At 41.7% G+C, this 19728-nt stretch overlaps 1 protein-coding gene across 7 annotated transcripts in view; it reads right to left on the reverse strand.

The window, feature by feature from the left end:
* VPS13D (vacuolar protein sorting 13 homolog D) overlaps positions 1 to 19728 on the reverse strand; it is a 246078-nt gene that overhangs the window by 112101 nt on the left and 114249 nt on the right. For all 7 annotated transcript variants that reach the window (XM_045898674.3, XM_045898673.3, XM_045898671.3 and 4 more), the window contains 7 exons: positions 18155 to 18285; positions 17745 to 17920; positions 13578 to 13701; positions 12377 to 12612; positions 9214 to 9322; positions 3401 to 3564; positions 2146 to 2254 (listed from right to left, as the gene is read on the reverse strand). In XM_045898674.3, the coding sequence (XP_045754630.1) occupies positions 2146 to 2254; positions 3401 to 3564; positions 9214 to 9322; positions 12377 to 12612; positions 13578 to 13701; positions 17745 to 17920; positions 18155 to 18285 (1049 nt within the window). The remainder of the gene's footprint in view (positions 1 to 2145; positions 2255 to 3400; positions 3565 to 9213; positions 9323 to 12376; positions 12613 to 13577; positions 13702 to 17744; positions 17921 to 18154; positions 18286 to 19728) is intronic.

Genomic DNA, 19728 nt, shown 5'->3' on the forward strand with positions numbered 1-19728 from the left:
TATGGGACCATGCCTATGGGACAGCAGATACAGGGCTAGAGAAGATAATGGCTAGCATGTCTTGATCTCCTTTCTTTTCAAATACTGAGTAATGAAAAGGAAACTCTGAGCTGGGTTTACAGGACAGATTTCAACACGGAGAAAGCTTTTTACGATTGTTGTAAGTTTGGAAAGAAAGTGCATACACAACCTTATCAGGGCAGTGTCAGATGTTTAATGCCTTCAATTACTTTATTTAGAATAATAAGATCGAAACAAGCTTATTTCCCAAACCAAAACACACCCTGCTCACAACCACAGGAATGATGAAAAAGATTCAAGAAACAACAAACACCAGCAAAGGATGGGGGTGGGGGTGCTGCTCTACGAGAATCCGAATTACATGGGCTTTAGGAACAAACCGGAAGGAAAGTCCGGGTCAGACCCGGGGCCCAACAATTACAACGCACCCTCTCTTGCCTCCAGAAGCCTGAATTGTATTGCTAATTGAAAATTACAAATCCATTCCAGATGTGTGCTTCAGAGAAGTAAGCAGCTTGTGTTTGACAGAAAAAGCTCAAGGCAAGAGAGATAAAGAAAATAAATCTCACCAAACAGCAGGCGGAGGCTCCTTCCAATTTTGCTCATTGCCCTGGTGAACAACCTCCCACTGTGAAGGGACAGCCTGGTGTCCACCAGGAGCAAACACACTAAGGGTCCTCTAGCCAGGGCCTGATGCTCTCCTGTTTACCTTTTGGGTAAAGCCCTGGGCTGAGGCAGAAACTGCACCATGTCACACATGTTCAGCTATATGCCCAAACCTCTGTGACAACTTCCTACCTCCTCATCCCATATCCATGGTCTCATTTCTGGCCTGAAGCCAGAAGGGCAGAAAATCCAAACTCCTAGTCATTTTCTAAACACGTGTTTTCTTATGAAGTCCCTGGCAATTTATCATGGGATAGACTGGTGGAGGACAGAGGAAACTGACCAGCAATCTTCATTCTGACATTTGCTACAATAATTAAATGCTTATTTGGGCACCACTAAGAATGCAGAAATAAATAGAATCTAGAGAATGTAGAGCCCATGATGACTGCTCACCATCTCCTAGAACACTTCACAGAAGACTGTTGTAGATATTAGATTAATTCCACAGGCCTAAAATTAATCCACTTAACTTAGTGGTGGGCTTTTAGCTAGCATTTCTCTTTCTTTCTTTTTTTTTTTTTTTTTAAAGATTTTTTATTTATTTATCTGAGAGAGAGAATGGGAGACAGAGAGCATGAGAGGGGGAGGATCAGAGGGAGAAGCAGACTCCCCGCTGAGCAGGGAGCCCGACGCGGGACTCGATCCTGGGACTCCAGGATCATGACCTGAGCCGAAAGCAGTTGCTTAACCAACTAAGCCACCCAGGCGCCCTCTCTTTCTTTCTTTTAAAAATTACATAGGTGGGGCGCCTGGGTGGCTCAGTTGGTTAGGCGACTGCCTTCGGCTCAGGTCATGATCCTGGAGTCCTGGGATCGAGTCCCACATCGGGCTCCCTGCTCAGCAGGGGGTCTGCTTCTCCCTCTGACCCGCTTCCCTCTCGTGCTGTCTCTCATTCTCTCTCTCAAATAAATAAATAAAATCTTTAAAAAAAAAAAAAAGGAAAAAAATTACATAGGTAATTTTTTTTTAAGATTTTTTTTTTTTGAAGATTTCATTTACTTGAGAGAGAGAACAAGCACAAGTGGGGAAAGACAGAGGGAGAGGGAGAAGCAGACTCCCTGCTGACCAGGGAGCCCGCTGTGGGACTCAATCCCAGGACCCTGAGATCATGACCTGAGCCGAAGACGCTTAACTGACTGAGCCACCCAAATACCCCACATAGGTAATTTATATAACCAAAGAAAAATAATCCACATAAGCCAAGAAAAAAAATCCTATTACTTACGGGCAACCATTCCCAATACATTTCTCATAGATCACCGTCAAGAATATTTTCCCGGTAAATACACACAGATGTACAACAAAAGTTCCTTGACCTTCCTGACCATAACGAAATAATGCGTATTTGCTCTGTAATGATTTCCCCCTTGCAGTGTATTTATCTTAATTGAGACTTTGCTTCAAAGAAGGTTCAACCACTGCTTGCTGCAACTCAGGGTGTCAAACACTACTGACCTGGACAACCAACCCGTGCAGGCCGCAGGTCAGTTTTCCTTCCCGGAAACTCCATGTCTGAGTTGTGCTTCGCCTGCGATCCGGCTTTCTCAGCATCAGTGGCTCATATCTGGAATACAGGAAAATGCAGTGAGTCTTCGGAGTCAAATATGTTAGGCATGAGGAGAGTATCAGGATCGTGGTTTTGGTCTTCTTTCTTCCAATATCCTCCACCCTTAAAACCTAATGGGCAGGTAGCCTGCATCCCTTGGCAGCGAGGTATCTCTTAAGGAGGAAAGAGGAATAAGACAAAATGGAAAGCAATGAACAAGGGGCCACAAAGGAGTACCAGTACTTTTAAGGATTCACAATAGATGTGATAATCAGGTCCCTGCATTCCCACAGTGACAAGCTGTCATGCAGTTTGATAAGGGTTGTCTGCTAAACAGCTCTGAAAATATTTTCAAGAGGATTTTTCCTATTTAATTCCCAATTATTTTTATTTTATATTGGGTTTTCACTTGTAAGTCATGTAAAGTACTTATGGAAGTGAATAAGGTATCAACTGGAAACAAACACACTGACGCATAAAGAAACTAAGGCAGAGGCAAACCAAATAACTTATTTTGTCCCCAATAATAGATTCAAATCCAAGGATTTGGTCCTAAAAACACATTTGATTATTCTCTCAATAATTTATTTCTGCTTTTGAAATATTTAACAAGAATTCTTAAAAAGATTTTTAAAAACCTGCTCATTTCTAGGGAAGAATGGAGGGTAGAGGTTTGGTGGAAAGAGATAATTCACTTTTGCATAACATATCCTTCTTACTGTTTGACCTACATGGGCATTTCAACAACAGCCTAACAAAAATAAAATAAAGACCCAAAACTCGTATTTGGGAATGTGACGGGTCTCTCACTGAAGAAAAATACAAATCTAAAAATACAAATTCTTACTTCATTTACATGCTCGCTTTTTGGCGTGTATCTCCACTGAAACGGACTTTGGAAGCAATGGACTTGCATCAAAAGTTGCTTAGAAAAGTACCTGTTGGGGGCTCCTGGGTGGCTCAGTTGGTTAAGCATCTGCCTTCGGCTCAGGTCATGATCCTGGAGTCCCAGGATCGAGTCCCGCATCGGGCTCCCTGCTCAGCAGGGAGTCTGCTTCTCCCTCTGACCCTCCTCCCTCTCATGCTCTCTGTCTCTCATTCTCTCTCGCAAATAAATAAAATCTTAAAAAAAAAATTAAAAAAAAAAAAAAGAAAGAAAAGTACCTGTTGTCAGTTACTGCAGCGAGACCAGCGATATCCAAGATGACGGAGCCCTCCGGGGAGCGGGCCGCAGAGGGCTTATTGGGGTTGTGAGGCACCGAAGATCCCTCGTGGGCCAACATGCCCGTGCCGGTCATCCTCCACAGCTGGGAGCGCTTCCCAGGCTCCTGGGGGCAGAGACACACGGACAGAGCCAAGCTTCAGGTAAGGATGTCAAGAGCGTCACACGAGGGCTAAGTTCTCAAGTGGAAACTGCACTCAAAGACATTTTCCACATTATATGCATGCTTAATTCTAACTTCCACTGTTGTCAATCCTGAGCTGCACTCAGGATGAAATATGCTGAACTCTTGAACCAAACATTACAAATAATATATATTTTAAGAATGTATTTTTTTCATATACTTAGTATTTTGTGAGCAAACTAGTGAGTCAAGGTTCAGTCCAATCTCCATTAGCTGCATTGCTAGGATAACTGCTGTCCCAGATGGTGACCCTCGGGTGCCCTTACCTTCGAGAGGGATCCAATTATATAAAGTATATATGATATTCTTTATATTTGATCACTGGCAATCCTCATAACTGGCAGACAACCAGAATTTACCAGATGTCTTCTCTCTTCCTGTGTTTATAATGGAAGTACACTATATTGATGGTTTCTAATTTATAAACTGATTGTATTCAAATATAAAGTTGACTGAATTCAAAGGTTATACTAAGTTGACTGCTGTTAATTCTAAATATAGTTTCTTCTTTGGAATATTTTATAAACAGCACTTGGACTTCCAGGTCAATCCATGGAAGTCTATAAAATCCATTCTTTTCAAGAAGTAATAATAATAATGATAATAATACCTATTGAGAATTTACCATGTGCCAGTCACTGATCCATGGGATTTACATGTGGTAACTCATTTAATCCTTAAAATAATCCAATAATGTATGTCCTATCATTATCTTTACTTACAGGTGAGGAGGTCACGGCTCAGTGAGATGAAGAAACTTTGCCATGGTCACATAACCAGTAGGTAGAGGAGTAGGGATTTCATCTCCACAGCCTGATTTCAAAGCCAACATGCTTACCTATTTTGCTCACACAGCCTTTCTAACACAATCCAGATATTCTAGTGCAGTGACCCCTAACCGTCTAGAAATGCTTTCTGTGTGAACACACACTCCAGCTAGCCCTGTCAGGATCACATCCACTCTCACCAGCCGGGAGCTCGTCCAGAGCAACAAACACTTGTGGGTTGTGCACACTGAGTACTGGGGACCATGCTGCCCCTGTCTGGAAAGACAGCTTCTACATTACGTTCTCACAGTCAAAACTAATGAAGTCGTTGAACGCCAGACTCAAATGCCAAGATCTGAAACCCAGCTGCACCAATTACTAGCTGAATGACCTCAGACAGGTTACTAAATCTCTCAGAGCCTCTGTTTCCTGATCTGTCAAAGGGGGAAATTAAGCTATCTTGTAGGGTTCTTGTTGTAAGTGTAACAAATAGAAGGCACTTAGCACAAGGAGTGGCCTCATGAAACATTTACTGTGTTATGATGAGTATCACCCGGCACTTGAGGTACCTCATCTTAATTGATCCTTGTTAGATCAGTAAGAAAATGAGGCTCCGTGAGGAATGTGAAATACCAGATATTGTATATCTTTAAGTGGCAAAACCAAAACGCAAAGCTAGAAAGATACGATGCTCTTTCTCCTGTGTGCTCCTGCCTTCTGTGTCTGTAAAGAGAGAGGAAACTGAGCTGCACACCTGCGGCCCCCACATGCTCACTTCTCTGTTCTCAGTAAGAGAAGCACCTCTATCCACGGTGCCAAAACCACATGGAAAAGCAGCTCAATTATCCTGCAGGTGTTCCAGATTGGGAGTCAAAGTACAGATGCTGGATGAAATCAAGTTTTCCTACCTGGATTCCTCTACTGTCTGCCCTTATGTGTAGACTCATCAGAGTTAGAAACTACCAACATTTCCATTTAAAAATCTGAAATAAGTCAATCAGAGAAAGACATATATCATATGATCTTACTGATATGAGGAATTCTTAATCTCAGGAAACGAACTGAGGGTTGCTGGAGTGGTGGGGGGTGGGAGGGATGGGGTGGCTATTGATTGACACTGGGGAGGGTATGTGCTATGGTGAGCGCTGTGAATTGTGTAAGACTGATGAATCACAGACTTGTACCTCTGAAACAAATCATACATTTTTTAAAAAAGAAGAAGATAGCAGGAGGGGTAAAATGAAGGGGGGAATCGGAGGGGGAGACGAACCATGAGAGACTATGGACTCTGAGAAACAAACAGAAGGTTCTAGAGGGGAAGCGGGGGGAAGGGTTAGCCTGGTGATGGGTATTAAAGAGGGCATGTATTGAATGGAGCACTGGGTGTTATACGCAAACAATGAATCATGGAACACTACATCAAAAACTAATGATGTAATGTATGGTGATTAATATAACATAATAAAATTTTTTAAAAAATCTGCAATGTACCATTCTCCTTCCACTTCCCTTCCCTCACAATTTAGCCTGAAAACCTTGAGATGACACTGAGGAAGACAGAAGTCCATGGGGACTGTGAGTGTTGGAAGTGGGGGGCGGGGGTGGACAGCCCAGAGTGTGGTGTTGAAGCCCAAGGTAGGTGATAGTCCAGTCTTCTAAGGGACTGGAGGCTGGAAGCTTAGTGTGGGCTGTCAGAGGCAAAGAGAGGTGAGAAGAGCAGTCCTGCTAGGGGTGGAGGTTGAAAAGGGTGCTTGCTGTCCAGGACGTGGAGATCAGAGTCCAAGCCAGGTCCCAGGGTGTGTTTACACAGGGGATGGGGTGCAACTCTGGTGACAGAAGATGGGTTACATTCAGAGGAAGTGATCAAATTAGTAAATACATTCTTAGTGCCGGACAAGGGACTTACAAACATGGGAAGGGAGAAAATTAGGATGAATTTGTGATGTTGGACTGGAATTGGAAATATCAGTGTGAACTGCCGGTTCTTAAAATACAGAGATACAGAAATATGCAAAATATATAAATACTTATATAAAATATGTGTATGTTTACACATGTATACTCTGTATTACATGTACACATATTACAGCGTGGGTGCGGGCACGCGTGTGTACGTACACATATGCCGTGCGTGCAGAAAACCCCTAGCTCCATCTCCTGGGAGAGCCTGGAAACGACACTACAGTAACAACAAGTGCACCTAGTGTACGCATCTTAGCTTTCTGACTTCCACTCTCTGCTAGGAGGGACCAGGGCTCCTTGAAGAAGGGGCAAATCCAGAAATGCAGCAAGCAAAGTACAGACGAGCCTAGAATAACCTGCTGTTAGAAAGTACGGACATGTTCAAGGAATGAGGGGCATATGTCAAAAGGACACCGAAGATAAAAGAGCTCCCACTGGCCGAATATGGGAATTGAGCATTAAATATATCCTGACAGTAACAGGTAACCCACTGAAGAAAAGAGGAATCCATCCTGACGACATACATGAAGCTATGGACCACACTGACAACCCTGCCCCAAATTCTTACAGTAGAGACCTAATCTGAAATTTTGATGGTATTTGGAAATGGAACCTTTGGGTGGTAATTAGGTTTAGATCAGGGCATATGGGTAAGACTCTGCTGATGGAATTAGTAATTAGTGCCATTACAAGGACAGGCACCTACGAGCTTGCTTTCTCCCCCCACCCTCAGACTCTGCCATTTGAGGACATAGTGAGAAGGCAGAACTCTACAAGCCAGGAAGCGGACCCTCAGCAGAGAACCAAATGGCCAGCACCCTGATCCTGGACCTCCCAGCCTCCAAAACTGTGAGAAATGAATTCCCATTATTCCAGTCATCCAATCTATAGTATTTCATTATGGAAGTCTAAGCCAATACATAGACATAATACATAGAAAATCTGATGAAGATGAGGATATCTACACAGTCTCAAAGTACCTGTCCACAAAGTATTTACTAAATACAAGGGAAAGAGAAAAATTTTGCTCTACAGTACAGAAGGTTGGCAAACACCACCTTCATCAAGTGCTAAAGTTAACATCAACAGTAACAGGACAAATCAAAATCACAGCATCCCTTCTATAGAATTTCTGCCAGTTTTTCTCTGAGTTTGAGATTCTTTCAAAATAAAAAGTAAAAGGACAAAAACCAACCAACCAACCAAAAACCCAAGATGTCAGACTTTCTACTCTTGGTTTCCAGTTGAAGAGCGGAGGACCCTTTCCTAATGCTAATTCTTAGAACATTTCCTAGTTTGGGATGTCAATGTAACTCATTTAGATCTACCCTCCTATGTACCAGTTTTCACCCTCATCAAGGGAAATTAACAGCAGTAAAAATGTCATACAAATTATAACATCTTTTTCAAAATGTTTTTCCTACTTCATAAAAAAAATCTGTTTTTGCCTGCTTCACAGTTACCTAGCCCTTGGAATTTACAGTTATTTATCATTTCTGTTTTGCTGATCACACCTGGTGCTCGAATCCCAGCTGGCAAATCACCTTTACTCCTAAGTCTGTCTCCATTCATGCTAACATCCTCATCAACTTGAACATTCTTAGAAAGCCATCTGACAACATCATTTCCAAGGGCTCTGCCATTTTTTTCAATTCACTTGACTTCTGTCGGACTTGCTGCTTTTCATTTTTAGATTATTGCTTTTCAAGGTTTTTCTTCTTCAGAATTCCCAATAAAAGCCTCCAGACCCGTTTACTTTCAATTACTATGGCTCATGGTCTCTTTGATCATCACCATTCCCGAATCTTATTTCCAAAATGCATCTCACACATAGGCATAGCCTTCCACAAAAAGAGTGTGATAACACTGTAAGCAAATCTGAATTATATGACTTTGAACTGGTATAAGAACACATGCAGAAGTACTGATAGGGTGACAGGGGGTGAACCTCGGACACATCAGGCTCAGTGCAAGAGGCCACTCAGAAAACACCATTCACATGGAAGTCTAGAACAGGGAAGTACAGAGAGAAAGTTAGGTTAGTGATTGCTTAGGGCTGGGGAGTAAGAGGAAAATGGGGCAAGAGCTGGAGGAACAGGGTTTCTTCTAGAGGTGATGAAATGTTCTGAAATTGAGTGTGATGACACTTGCGCGTATCTGTGGATATCCTACAAACCCTGAGTTGTACACTGTAAGTCGGGGGCCTGTGTGCTATATGAATTATATCTCAATAAAGCTGTTCAAATATAAAAAGTGAATTAAGAACACGTTTAAGGTTTCATTTGATGTACAAAATTTGAAATGATTTGAATCTGCCCCTTTCCCCAGTTAAAAATTTGAGAGTTGTCGTCTAAACTCAAATCCAAATGAAGCTACATCACTGACACACACTGATACCACTTTTGGTTATAAAAGGTGTCCTCTGTCAGCATTAGGGCAACGGGTGGTAAAGACATATTCACTTACCAGGGTTATTTTTGGATTGTGTGATTTACATTATGGAACACCTTTGAGAACACAGGCTTCAGGGAAATGTGATTTAAATAATCAGAGTTGGCAATCTCCCTCCAACCAGGGAGCCTGATGCGGGGCTTGATCCCAGGACACTGGGATCATGACCTGAGCCGAAGGCAGATGCCTAACGAATGAGCCACCCAGGTGCCCCAGCAATCTCCCTCCTCTTAAAGTCACTCCTGCACCTTGGTGTTCCCACCCTGAGCAAGCCATCCAGCCTGCCTCCACTCCCCTCCCTGTGCATGAGGAGGGGCTGGACTGGATGACCGGAGTCCCCTCCAGGACTAAAAACCTCCTCTTCTAAATTCTAAGTGCTAGGTTCTCTTACCTTCTTCTTTAAAATGACTCTTTGTGTCTTTGGTGAGACATCCAAGACGAGCTCTGCACAGGCAGTGGTCTTGCTGGAGGCCACAGGCCTTCCCGTCCCCTCCTGTAAACTAGAATTAAAACGATAATGCAGATAGACATACATGTATCTACATATACTCAAATATGTATTCAAGTACTCAGAAGAAGATGCTTAAAATGCCTAAAACCTCATCTGTAAAGAGGAAACTTTTTTTTAATCATAGAAGAAAAAGTCTAACTCAAAGTTGTGGAAAGATCAAGGTTGGGTTGTTTTCTTGTACAGTTCAAAGATGCACTTGTCAGAAGACATAATGATATTTCCTCTCTCCTGATGATTTTAGTGCCTTAAAATTCAGACATAAAAGATTGACTATGTAACTTTAGAGCTTCCCCCCACCCCCCAAAATTAAGCCAGACATTCCAAGGGTCCAAGAATTAGCTCTACTCTCTGCCAGACAGAAGATCAGCATCACTGCATCCCCAAGGCTTGGCAAGAAATCAGAAGTCCCTTTAGGATGAAAAGAAAACAAAGGGTTTATAATCACCTTCTTCAAACTTGATCATTTTGTGTTTCTCCATGGCTTAAAATCTTAAGCTTTATGGAATGTTGCAGCCTAGCTACACTTTGGGATATTTTCGTAAGATTTTATTTAGATTATTCTCCTGTTTCCACTAATCTCTATCATCAAAAAGGGACCGATAAATTCAGAGTGAAAAATTAGTTTTCATGACCAAAAAAGTACAAGTGGCAAAAATGAACACATAAATTCGATTTCAACAAAATTAAAACCTTCTGCCCTTCAAAGGACACCAAGAACAAAGTAAAAAGACAATTCACAGAATGGGAGAGAAGATATTTGCAAATCATATAGCTCATACAGAATTTGTATCCATATTATATAAGGAACTCTTCAAACTCAACAATAAGATGCAAAAAAAAAAAAAACAAATTTAAAAATGAGTAAAGGATTTGAATAGACATTTCTCCAAAGATACACAAATGGCCCATAAGCACATGAAAAGCTCAACATCGTGAGTTATTAAGGAAATGCAAATCAAAACCACCAGCAGAAGTCACTATATACCCAGGAGGAAGCCTACAATCAAAAAAATGTAAAATAGCAAGTGTTGGGGGCCGCGGAGAATCAGAACACTTGTACATTGCTAGTGGGAACGTACAGTGATTCAGCTGCCGCGGAGAACAGGATAGCAGTTCCTCAAAAAGTTACACATAGAAATACCACAGAGCCCAGCAATTTCGCTCCTAGGTGTATACACAAAGGAACTGGAAGCGAGTACTTAAACAAACACGTGCAGAGGCACGCTACAGCAGCACCCTTCACAGTGGCCGAAAGCTGGAGACCACAACTGGTGTCCATCAACAGAGGAATGGACAACAGGGTGTGGTACGCCCATACAATGGAGCATTACTCGGCCATAACAGTGGGGGATTCCGACACAAGCTACAGCGTGGACAAACCTTGAAAACTATGCTACGTGAAAGAAGCCAGATACAAAGGGTCACGTATTTATGATTCAATTTATGGGAAATATCTGGAATAGGTAAATCCTTAGGGACAGAAAGCAGACTGCTGGTTGCCAGGGGCTGGGGAGAAGAGGGTGACGGGGAGTGACTGCTTAATGGGCTGGGTGTTTCTTCTTGGACTGATGAAAATGTTCTGGAACCAGACAGGGGTGGTGGCTGCACAACATCACGAATGCACTAAATGTCACTGAACTGTTCATTTTTAAGCGGGTAATTTTATGTTGTGTGCATTTCACCTCAACGGAAACTAAAAGCCAACAAAAACAAAACTAGTCTCTTCCTCAGCATTTGTTCTCTGCAAGAATGCAAAGAAATAGTGCCTAAAATGCACCAAAACATGGTGCAATCTCTGTACACACCAAGATTCCCAGGGTCTCGTTTTATCTGCTCCCTATCTGCCCAACCCATTAAACTCATAATCACCCATCAGGATTCTTCAGTTAAAGAGCATAATAACTACTGGAATTTAACATGAGAACATAAAGAGAAAAACATGATTAGCAACAGATTAAGAACTGGTTTTTCAGGCACTAAAACCTTAAGCATGTCACTCTGGCGAGTGCCATAATCTTTAAAAAGAAACAGGCAGACTGACTTAATTACAACAAGATAAACAACCCAGCACCATTATTTCCAAAGAGATCTGTAACAAACAAGGAAAAGAATGGCTATTCTAAGCCAAGATGCCCATTCAATTCATTACTAGTGAAATCTGGGCTCTAGGTAGGTGAGAGGTACCGCCAGACCCAGAGATTATTTTGCAAGCCTCAGGCACATACAAAAATATCACTCACAAGCAAAATTATTCAGAACGTTTTGGAAAGGGATCTGACTTTAAATGTCCTGTACAATGGGTGAGTTATATTTGTCATGCTAAAGATTTAGCTATTTTCCCCGTTTTTCCCACAGGTAAACTTGAAAACTGGCCCCATAACTGGCACAGAAACAATCCACTGTATTTACATGTTGGTGGAATGACTAGTTTTTGAAAGCCCAATGTTTTGAATCTCTATGTACCAATCTAACAACAGAATTGGAATAAACTTGCTATTCCTCACCTGAGTTTCCTAAATACAACTAGTCAGAGGACAATGAAGTTATAATTCTCAGGCGGCTCGAATTACTGTCAAGTTGAGCTACTCTGGTTGGCTATCGGTGATGACCATTATTCTCAATGGGAGAGGAGAGTCAGAATGACGATTTGAATAATTATGATAAAGATTTGTCAGTTTCAAATGAGGAAAGAGATAAAAATAGCAAGAAGTTTAAAAATTATACTAAAAATACCACCTTAAACAAGAGGAACTGAGGATATGAGAATAATACCTTATGGGAGGAACGTTAAATGCTAGAATGGATTATTGGGGAGATCTTTAAAAAAAAGAACAGTCTTGCTTCTTCGGATAAATTTAATCTAGCCAGAAGACAAGGGTTTAGCCTAAGACCTCTCAAGATAGACCCTGAGCCTAGGATTTGTTAAAGAATGGAAGGAATCTTCCTTCATCCTTTGGGCCTCTTGAGAACTGCTTAAAATTTAAAACCAGTTAATAATTAGAGCCTTCTGCTTTTTGAGAGCAGTAGTTTAACCCAGAATTACCCCGAGAATGTATACGTAGCAGCAATGTAAATGAAGTTTTCGTAATAAAGCTGTCGGTTATCCTGGAAATCATTCATGTTGCAGTTGAGCTCCGAGGAGCCCGCCCCCTTCACGGTCAGCGTGATGAAAGGAGGCAGGGTGGGTTCATCCCAGGCGTAATCCAATGAAGTCATGGGCTTCACTTCGGTTCGGAGCCTGGGTTCAGCTACACCGTGCTGAGTAAAGACCACCGGAACCTATGGTAACGGCAGAGAGGATAAAGAGGACTTTCGTTCAGAGTGGTATTACTGGAAAGTGAGTCAGTGCTCCCTAGGCTCAAGTTCCAGATCCTGCCCAAGCGAATCCTACACAGAGCAAAACCACAATCATAAGCATAATCCTCTAGCCTCTTCAAATGCCTTTCTAATCATCTTCCCAACTGCACCAAGCCCAACAGCTAAAGGACATGGGCCATCTCCTGTACTCTCACCGCTCTCTCCCCCCAACCCCCCACCCAGAATACAAATTCTGGAATTCAGCTATGGGAAGTCACATAAGATACTGTTACTCAGAGGCGTAATTTATTTATTTACTTATTTTTATTTATTTGACAGATAGAGAGAGACAGCGAGAGAGGGAACACAAGCAGGGGAGTGGAAGAGGGAGAAGCAGGCTCTCCTCCGAGCAGGGAGCCCAACACGGGGCTCGATCCCAGGATCCTGGGATCATGACCTGAACCGAAGGCAGACATGACTGAGCCACCCAGGCACCCCTCAGAGGCATAATTTAAAAGAGCCTCTTTTGATTTCCATTTTGGCTTTCCTTGGAAGATTTATAAAAAATGTTCACTGTAATGAAGCAACAGGAGAAGTGCCCATTCCCGTTGTCACCGGACAATCTGATTCTGATTCCTCTCTCTGTGAAGAGTGTCTACAGAGGACAGAGGGCACCATGTCCACCAAACAATCCAGTCAGAATGATTGTGGTGGGCTGAGAAGTCACTTCTGGACAAGGCTGCCCAGCAATCAAACTAACTAGCAGAAGCCACCTCCTGAGGGTAAGGGTGTCTAGGGTTGTCCGGCTGCAGAGATCCCCATATAGTTTCTTTCCAACCCAAGTTTAAAATGCATTTCACCCTTATCTTAAAGGCAGTACTTTATACTTTATACTCCACCTTCCCGCACATGAAACAGCCAAACTGGCTCACGACCCCACCCGATACCTTAGAAAAGTTGTCAATTCGGAAAGGAGGGGGTAACTGGTCTGTGTCACTGAACGAGATCCTGTAGGTAGCTCCTCGGAGAGTGATTTCCACGCGCAGGAAGAAGCACTTCCCCAGGGTATCTCTGCACGTAAAGGAAACATGCACACCATGGAGGAAACAAGTTACAGCTCACCCAGACTTCTCACTATCATGATATGGTCTGGACCTCAACTGTCACCACTGTGTGCTCTTTGAAAAGTAGAAACTGACCCTGTAATCACACTGAATAAAGAATTCATCCAAGCAATTCTGAAAAGCACATTGTCGGTATAGAGTAAAGCCAATATATTTTACTTGGTGGGCCTGTTTTGGGTAATAGTGCCAGCGTAGCAAATGAGTAAATAGTCTTGATATTAGATTGCTTTGACATAAAAAAAGAGCAATTTCACATGGTTCAAACTAATGTATGGATATTATTAATAACTAGGGTTTTCACTGTAGGATGATTGGTGAGGAAGAATCCACCAGTAGTCACCAGTATGTAAACCATGATTTTTCTTCTATATGTGTGTGTTTATGTACACGTGTATGTGTATTTAAATATAGATAGATCACTGGAGAGAAGGAGGGAGCTCTTCCTTCAAAAGAATATCAGTTAATAAATGTAGAAGAAATGAAATAATTAGAAAATCACCATTTTGCAACCACCAAGGCAATCACTGATTCAGGCAAGAACCACCAAACCAGTGGGTGAAAGGTTTCTGGGGAGAATATACACATAGTCTCAAATTATCCCCCCAGTGGTCTACTACTGTTTTCAAAGAATCAAAGGTAACTTTACAATAAAGAGATCTGGTGGACACCACCCTAATCAAGTGATGACTGAATTTAGCAACATCAATAATGGGACCAACAGATGTCACAGGCTTCCTGTGTGACCCACTGAGAAACACGTAACACCATATATGTAGTATTCTTACCAAAAATGTCTGACCTAAATCTATGTATAGGAAACTCTCAGAGAAATCCAGAAAATAGAACATTCTACAAGAAACTGGCTTGGAATCTTTAAAAAGTCCAATGTCAAAAAAGGCAAAAAAGGAAAAGTAGGACTACTGTAGGTTAAAGTGGATGAGATCTATCTGCCGAATAAAACGCATGATGTGTGACCAGATCCTCGATCAGGAGGAAGGGAGCTGCTACGAAAGACATTTCTTTCTTTCTTTTCAGATTTATTTATTTCAGAGAGAGTGTGCACGCATGAGTAGGAGGGGCAGAAGGAGAGGGACAGAGAATCCCAAGTAGATTCCACACTGAGCATGGAGCCAGACACAGGACTCGATCTCGTGACCCTAAGATCACAACCCGAGCCAAAACCAAGAATCGGATGCCAAATGACATGTGACTGTGTCACTGTGCCACCCGGCACCCCTATGAAGGACATTTCAAAAGACTTTATCAGGGGGCGCCTGGGTGGCCAGTCGGTAGAGCATGGGATTCTCGATCTCTGGGTCGTGAATTTGAGCCCTACGCTGGGTGTAGAGATTACCTTAAAAAAAAAATCAGAAAACAAACCAATATTCAATTTCTTCACTGTGTAATGATAGTATATTTACTCAGAAAAATGTCCTCATCTTTGGGTAGATAAATGAAGTTTTTATGGCTAAACTAACAGGATGACTTCAATTTATTTTCAAATGGCTCGAAAAAAAGTATGCATGCGTGCATGTGTGGAGACAAAGCAAGGACACAGCAAAATGCTGACATCTAGTTAATCCAGGTGAAGGATAAAGGGGTGTTCTTTATACCACTTGTGAGTTTTCTGTAGGTTTAAACAGTTTCAAAATGAAAACATGGAGAAGGGCAAAGAAAGAGGCTGTGGGCCCATGCTCAGTAGCTCTGTGCACTAAAACCACTCCAAAGGGTTAAGAGAGGTGTACATGCCATCTTCTTCCCCCGCCTCCACACATTTTCTTTTCTTCCTCCCTTCCTTCCTTGAAGTAGTCATGAACAACTTTTGCTTAATTCTGAATTGGCTTCTTCTCACACAACATATCCAGGCGACCTCCACCCAAGCAGGACATAAACCACTGGTGGTTTTAGCTGCAGAAGCAATTCCTCACCACCCCACCCCATTAAGTCCGGTGGGGACACAGGATACTAACAGACAAGAGTCCTGGTTGAAGCGGGGAGTGCACTGGGGCCCTGCCCACTTGGCTCAGCCCCTGAAGTCACCTCCTTAAACCCCCTGACGACTCCTAGAAACACAGCTTGAAAACCCCTTTACCAAATGCAATGGACTCTAATCAGGGCCAGGGCAAAAGGAAACTAGAAGGATACACCACTGACCACAAAGAAAAAAACAACCTTCAGATAATGCATGTTTTAAAAAATCAAATATAGATACTATTTTGCATCATCTCTTCTTAAATCAGCCTTTTTTCGGTTCCTTTACAAGAGTGTTCTCAATGGAGAACTAACCATAAAGTATAAAAGCTTAAATTTTATTTCTAAATGCATCAAAATAGCAATGATTTCAGTGTCTTTAGCTGCCAGAGCATTTGATGAAAGAAACTAAACAGGACACAAATAAATGGAATGGCATCCCATGTGTACAGATCCAAAGACCTAATGTTGTTCAGATGGCAATGCTGCCTAATGTGGATCTACAGATTTCATACAGTCCCTACCCAAATCCCAAGTGGTTTTTTTTTCCAGAAATAGAAAAATTTACCCTGAAATTCTGATAGAATCTCAAGGAATTCCAAACAACCAAAATAATCTTTTTTAAAAAATATTTTGTTTTTAAGTAATCTCTACACCCAACATTGGGGTTGAACTTATAACCCCGAGATCAAGTGTCACATGCCCTATTGACTGAATCAGCCAGGAGCCCCCAAAATAATCCTAAAAAAAGAACAAAGTTGGAGGTCTCACATTTCCTGATTTCAGAACTCATTACAAAGCTACATTATTCAAAACAGTATGATACTAACATAAAGAAGGGGGAGATGCATAGTTGTTGTTAATGGGTATAGAGTTTCATTCTGCAAAACAAGAAGAGTTCTGGACACTGGCTGCCTTGTAGTATGAACACACTTAACCTAGTGACTTTAAAAATGGTTAAGATGGTAAATTTCATGTTATGTGCCTGAGGCCCACAAAAATAATCTGTGCCTTTGTGTTATCTTTCTTATACGGTATGTGTACTTTATCACAATTAAAAAAAAAATTAATACTTTTTTTTTAAAAAAGCATTTGATGAAAGCAGAAAGAAAAAAGTCATCCTGTGGTAGTTGAGACTGAATTTGTTTAATTTTTTAAAAATTTTTCATTGTTATGTTAATCACCATACATTATATCATTAGTTTTTGATGTAGTGTTCCATGATTCATTGTTTGTGCATAACACCCAGTGCTCCATGCAGAACGTGCCCTCTTTAATACCCCCTCTAGAACCCTCAGTTTGTTTCTCAGAGCCCATCGTCTCTCATGGTTCGTCTCCCCCCTCCGATTTCCCCCCCTTCATTCTTCCCCTCCTATCTTCTTTTTTTTTTTTTTTCTTAACATATATTGCATTATTTGTTTCAGAGGTACAGATCTGTGATTCAACAGTCTTGCACAATTCACAGCGCTCACCATTAGCACATACCCTCCCCAGTGTCTATCACCCAGCCACCCCATCCCTCCCACCCCACCCCCCACTCCAACAACCGTGAGGGTCACTGGGTTGGGTAAAGAAGGCCAGATAATTTACTAAACCAACCAAGTGAGAAAAGAGCATACACAATGTGGAAGAATATACAAAACCATCTATAAATAATGTTAGCATCTAAATACAGACAGAATTTTCAGAGCTGCAGGCAATCACGAACTCAGTGCAGCCCCTTGGATTTACAACCTCAGCCCACAGCAACTTCACCATGGTCAAAACTGTCAACACGCCCTTTAATTCATTCCATCAAAACATTTGGTCATATTTATCTAGTCACTGCAAGTTTTAAGAACTTTGAGCTAGAAATGTGCCCATTTCATGAAGGGTAATATTACTATTTACTTTTTATAGACTTGTAGGTATTTCCATTGTATATGGTATTTACAGCTCACTGTTTACATTATTGCACTGTTTACATTACTGCACCTCAAACACGACTACTTTTTGTTTAAATACAGTCTCTGAATTTACCTCATGTTGATATGGAAGGAATTATTCTTGTTGACTTCAAAGCCTCCAGACCAAATACAGTTGGGAACATCCATCAATCTGACACATAAGAGCTGATCATAGTCATTCCGAGGCCAATGGAACACCACACTGGAACCAGGAAGGGTGGAAATGTAACCTTCAGGATTGGCTGTTCCCTAAAATACACAGGATCACTGGCTTTAGTCAACAAATCAAGTCAAGACAGCAAATGTTTCCTGAGTAACCACCTACTCTGAGCCCTCTACCACAAGCTAGTTAGGGTTCCAAAGGCACAAAATGGTCATTCACATCACAAAACTCACAGTGCTGATGGAGAGAGAAGCCATGGCATTAAAACTCTCCGTGCTGTTAAATAAACACTAGTCATTCTTCAAAAGTAAACTACTTACCTGTCCCCGGGCAAATTCCCTCTGTGCAAATGCAAGCTTGTGAGATGATTTATTATCTAACAGGTAACGAGGGGCAAAGATGACCATACAGGTGTCAATATATCGACCTCGGCCTTTCTTGACATCAATCCCTGCAAATAGTAAGAACCACTTCCATGAGTTAATCAGAAGAAAGAAAATTCATGGTCTGACAGAAATCAATAGGCTTCACAAGTATGTACTTTCCCTGAGAAAACAATCATTATCACCCAGAGATGCCGTCAAGCCTTCCAAGAATGGAATGAAAACAACTGCACTCAAAGTCTTATTCTTTATGCCCACTTCAGCCTTAAAAAGTTTCAGTAAAAGTTTCGTAATTCCTAGCTTCTCCATAAAGGCTGCCCCATCACAACAGCAACTAAGACATGCAGGTGTTCAGCCACAGGTACTGGTAGTTTCCGTTTACCAAGCGGACTACTAAGACAGTTCATATAATACATTTCTGTTTACATCTGGGACACAAAATTTCCTCCTTGGGAACTTGCCTTTCACATATGGCAGAAATTTCAGATTATTTAACTGGATCCTGCACGGCCCTAAACACAGCGGACTCTTCTCTAGGACTTTCTTTTAGCCCACTGTCCAAGAACCCAGCTGAAACATGAAGCTAAATATTATAGATGTATTCACTCACAAGATAAATGTTTCCAGCACCTACCATGTCATCTCCAAACACTGGATCCCAAAGAAAGAAAGAAGGGAAACAGCACTGAATTACCTTAAAAACTCTGACGACAATTTTAAAAACTACAAAACTCAGTGGGATAAATTATTCATTCATTCAGATAATAAATACAGCAACTATATTCAAGGCACTAGGCTGAGCTCTGGTTATACAAGGATAAAAATATTTATAGTTAGAAATAATAAAAATGATACTTATTGAATTCTTAATGCAGGATGCGCCTCTCCCAAAGGCTCTACATTTAATTCCCTAACAACCTTATCAGATGGTATTTTCAGTCTTTCCTTTTTATACATGGGGAAACTTAAGCACTAGGTCACAGAGTCAGTAAGTGGCCCAGCTGGGTTCAACCCCAGGCACACTGCCTCGGGAGCCCTTGCTCACATCATAATGGGACATTTACAAGGACCCTACTCAGCAGTCAACAAGTGTCAAGAGACCATAAAAAAAGAAGAGATCTTAGGACATGATAACTAGGTGTCCTGGGTGTCCCAACATAACCCCAATTATAAATATTCTAGTCTGTTAACTCCATAATTCACCTGTACTGGCTTAAAAAAGCTGGTATTGCTTTAATCTAAGTCTTCAAAATATCTAAAAGACTGAGCAAATGGGGCGCCTGGGTGGCTCGGTCGTTAAGCGTCTGCCTTCGGCTCAGGTCATGATCCCAGGGTCCTGGGATTGAGCCTCACATCGGGCTCCCTGCTCAGCAGGAGGCCTGCTTCTCCCTCCCCCACTCCCCCTGCTTGTGTTCCCTCTCTCGCTGTCAAATAAATAAATAAAATCTTTAAAAAAAAAAAAAAAAAAAACTCGAATAGGGAGATGTACCCTATCATTTTTTTCCTGCTAC

This window comes from Mirounga angustirostris, unplaced genomic scaffold (assembly GCF_029215605.1).
Source record: "Mirounga angustirostris isolate CCGP_5_RB_7025 unplaced genomic scaffold, mMirAng1.0.hap1 SCAF_4, whole genome shotgun sequence".
Lineage (NCBI taxonomy): Eukaryota > Metazoa > Chordata > Mammalia > Carnivora > Phocidae > Mirounga > Mirounga angustirostris.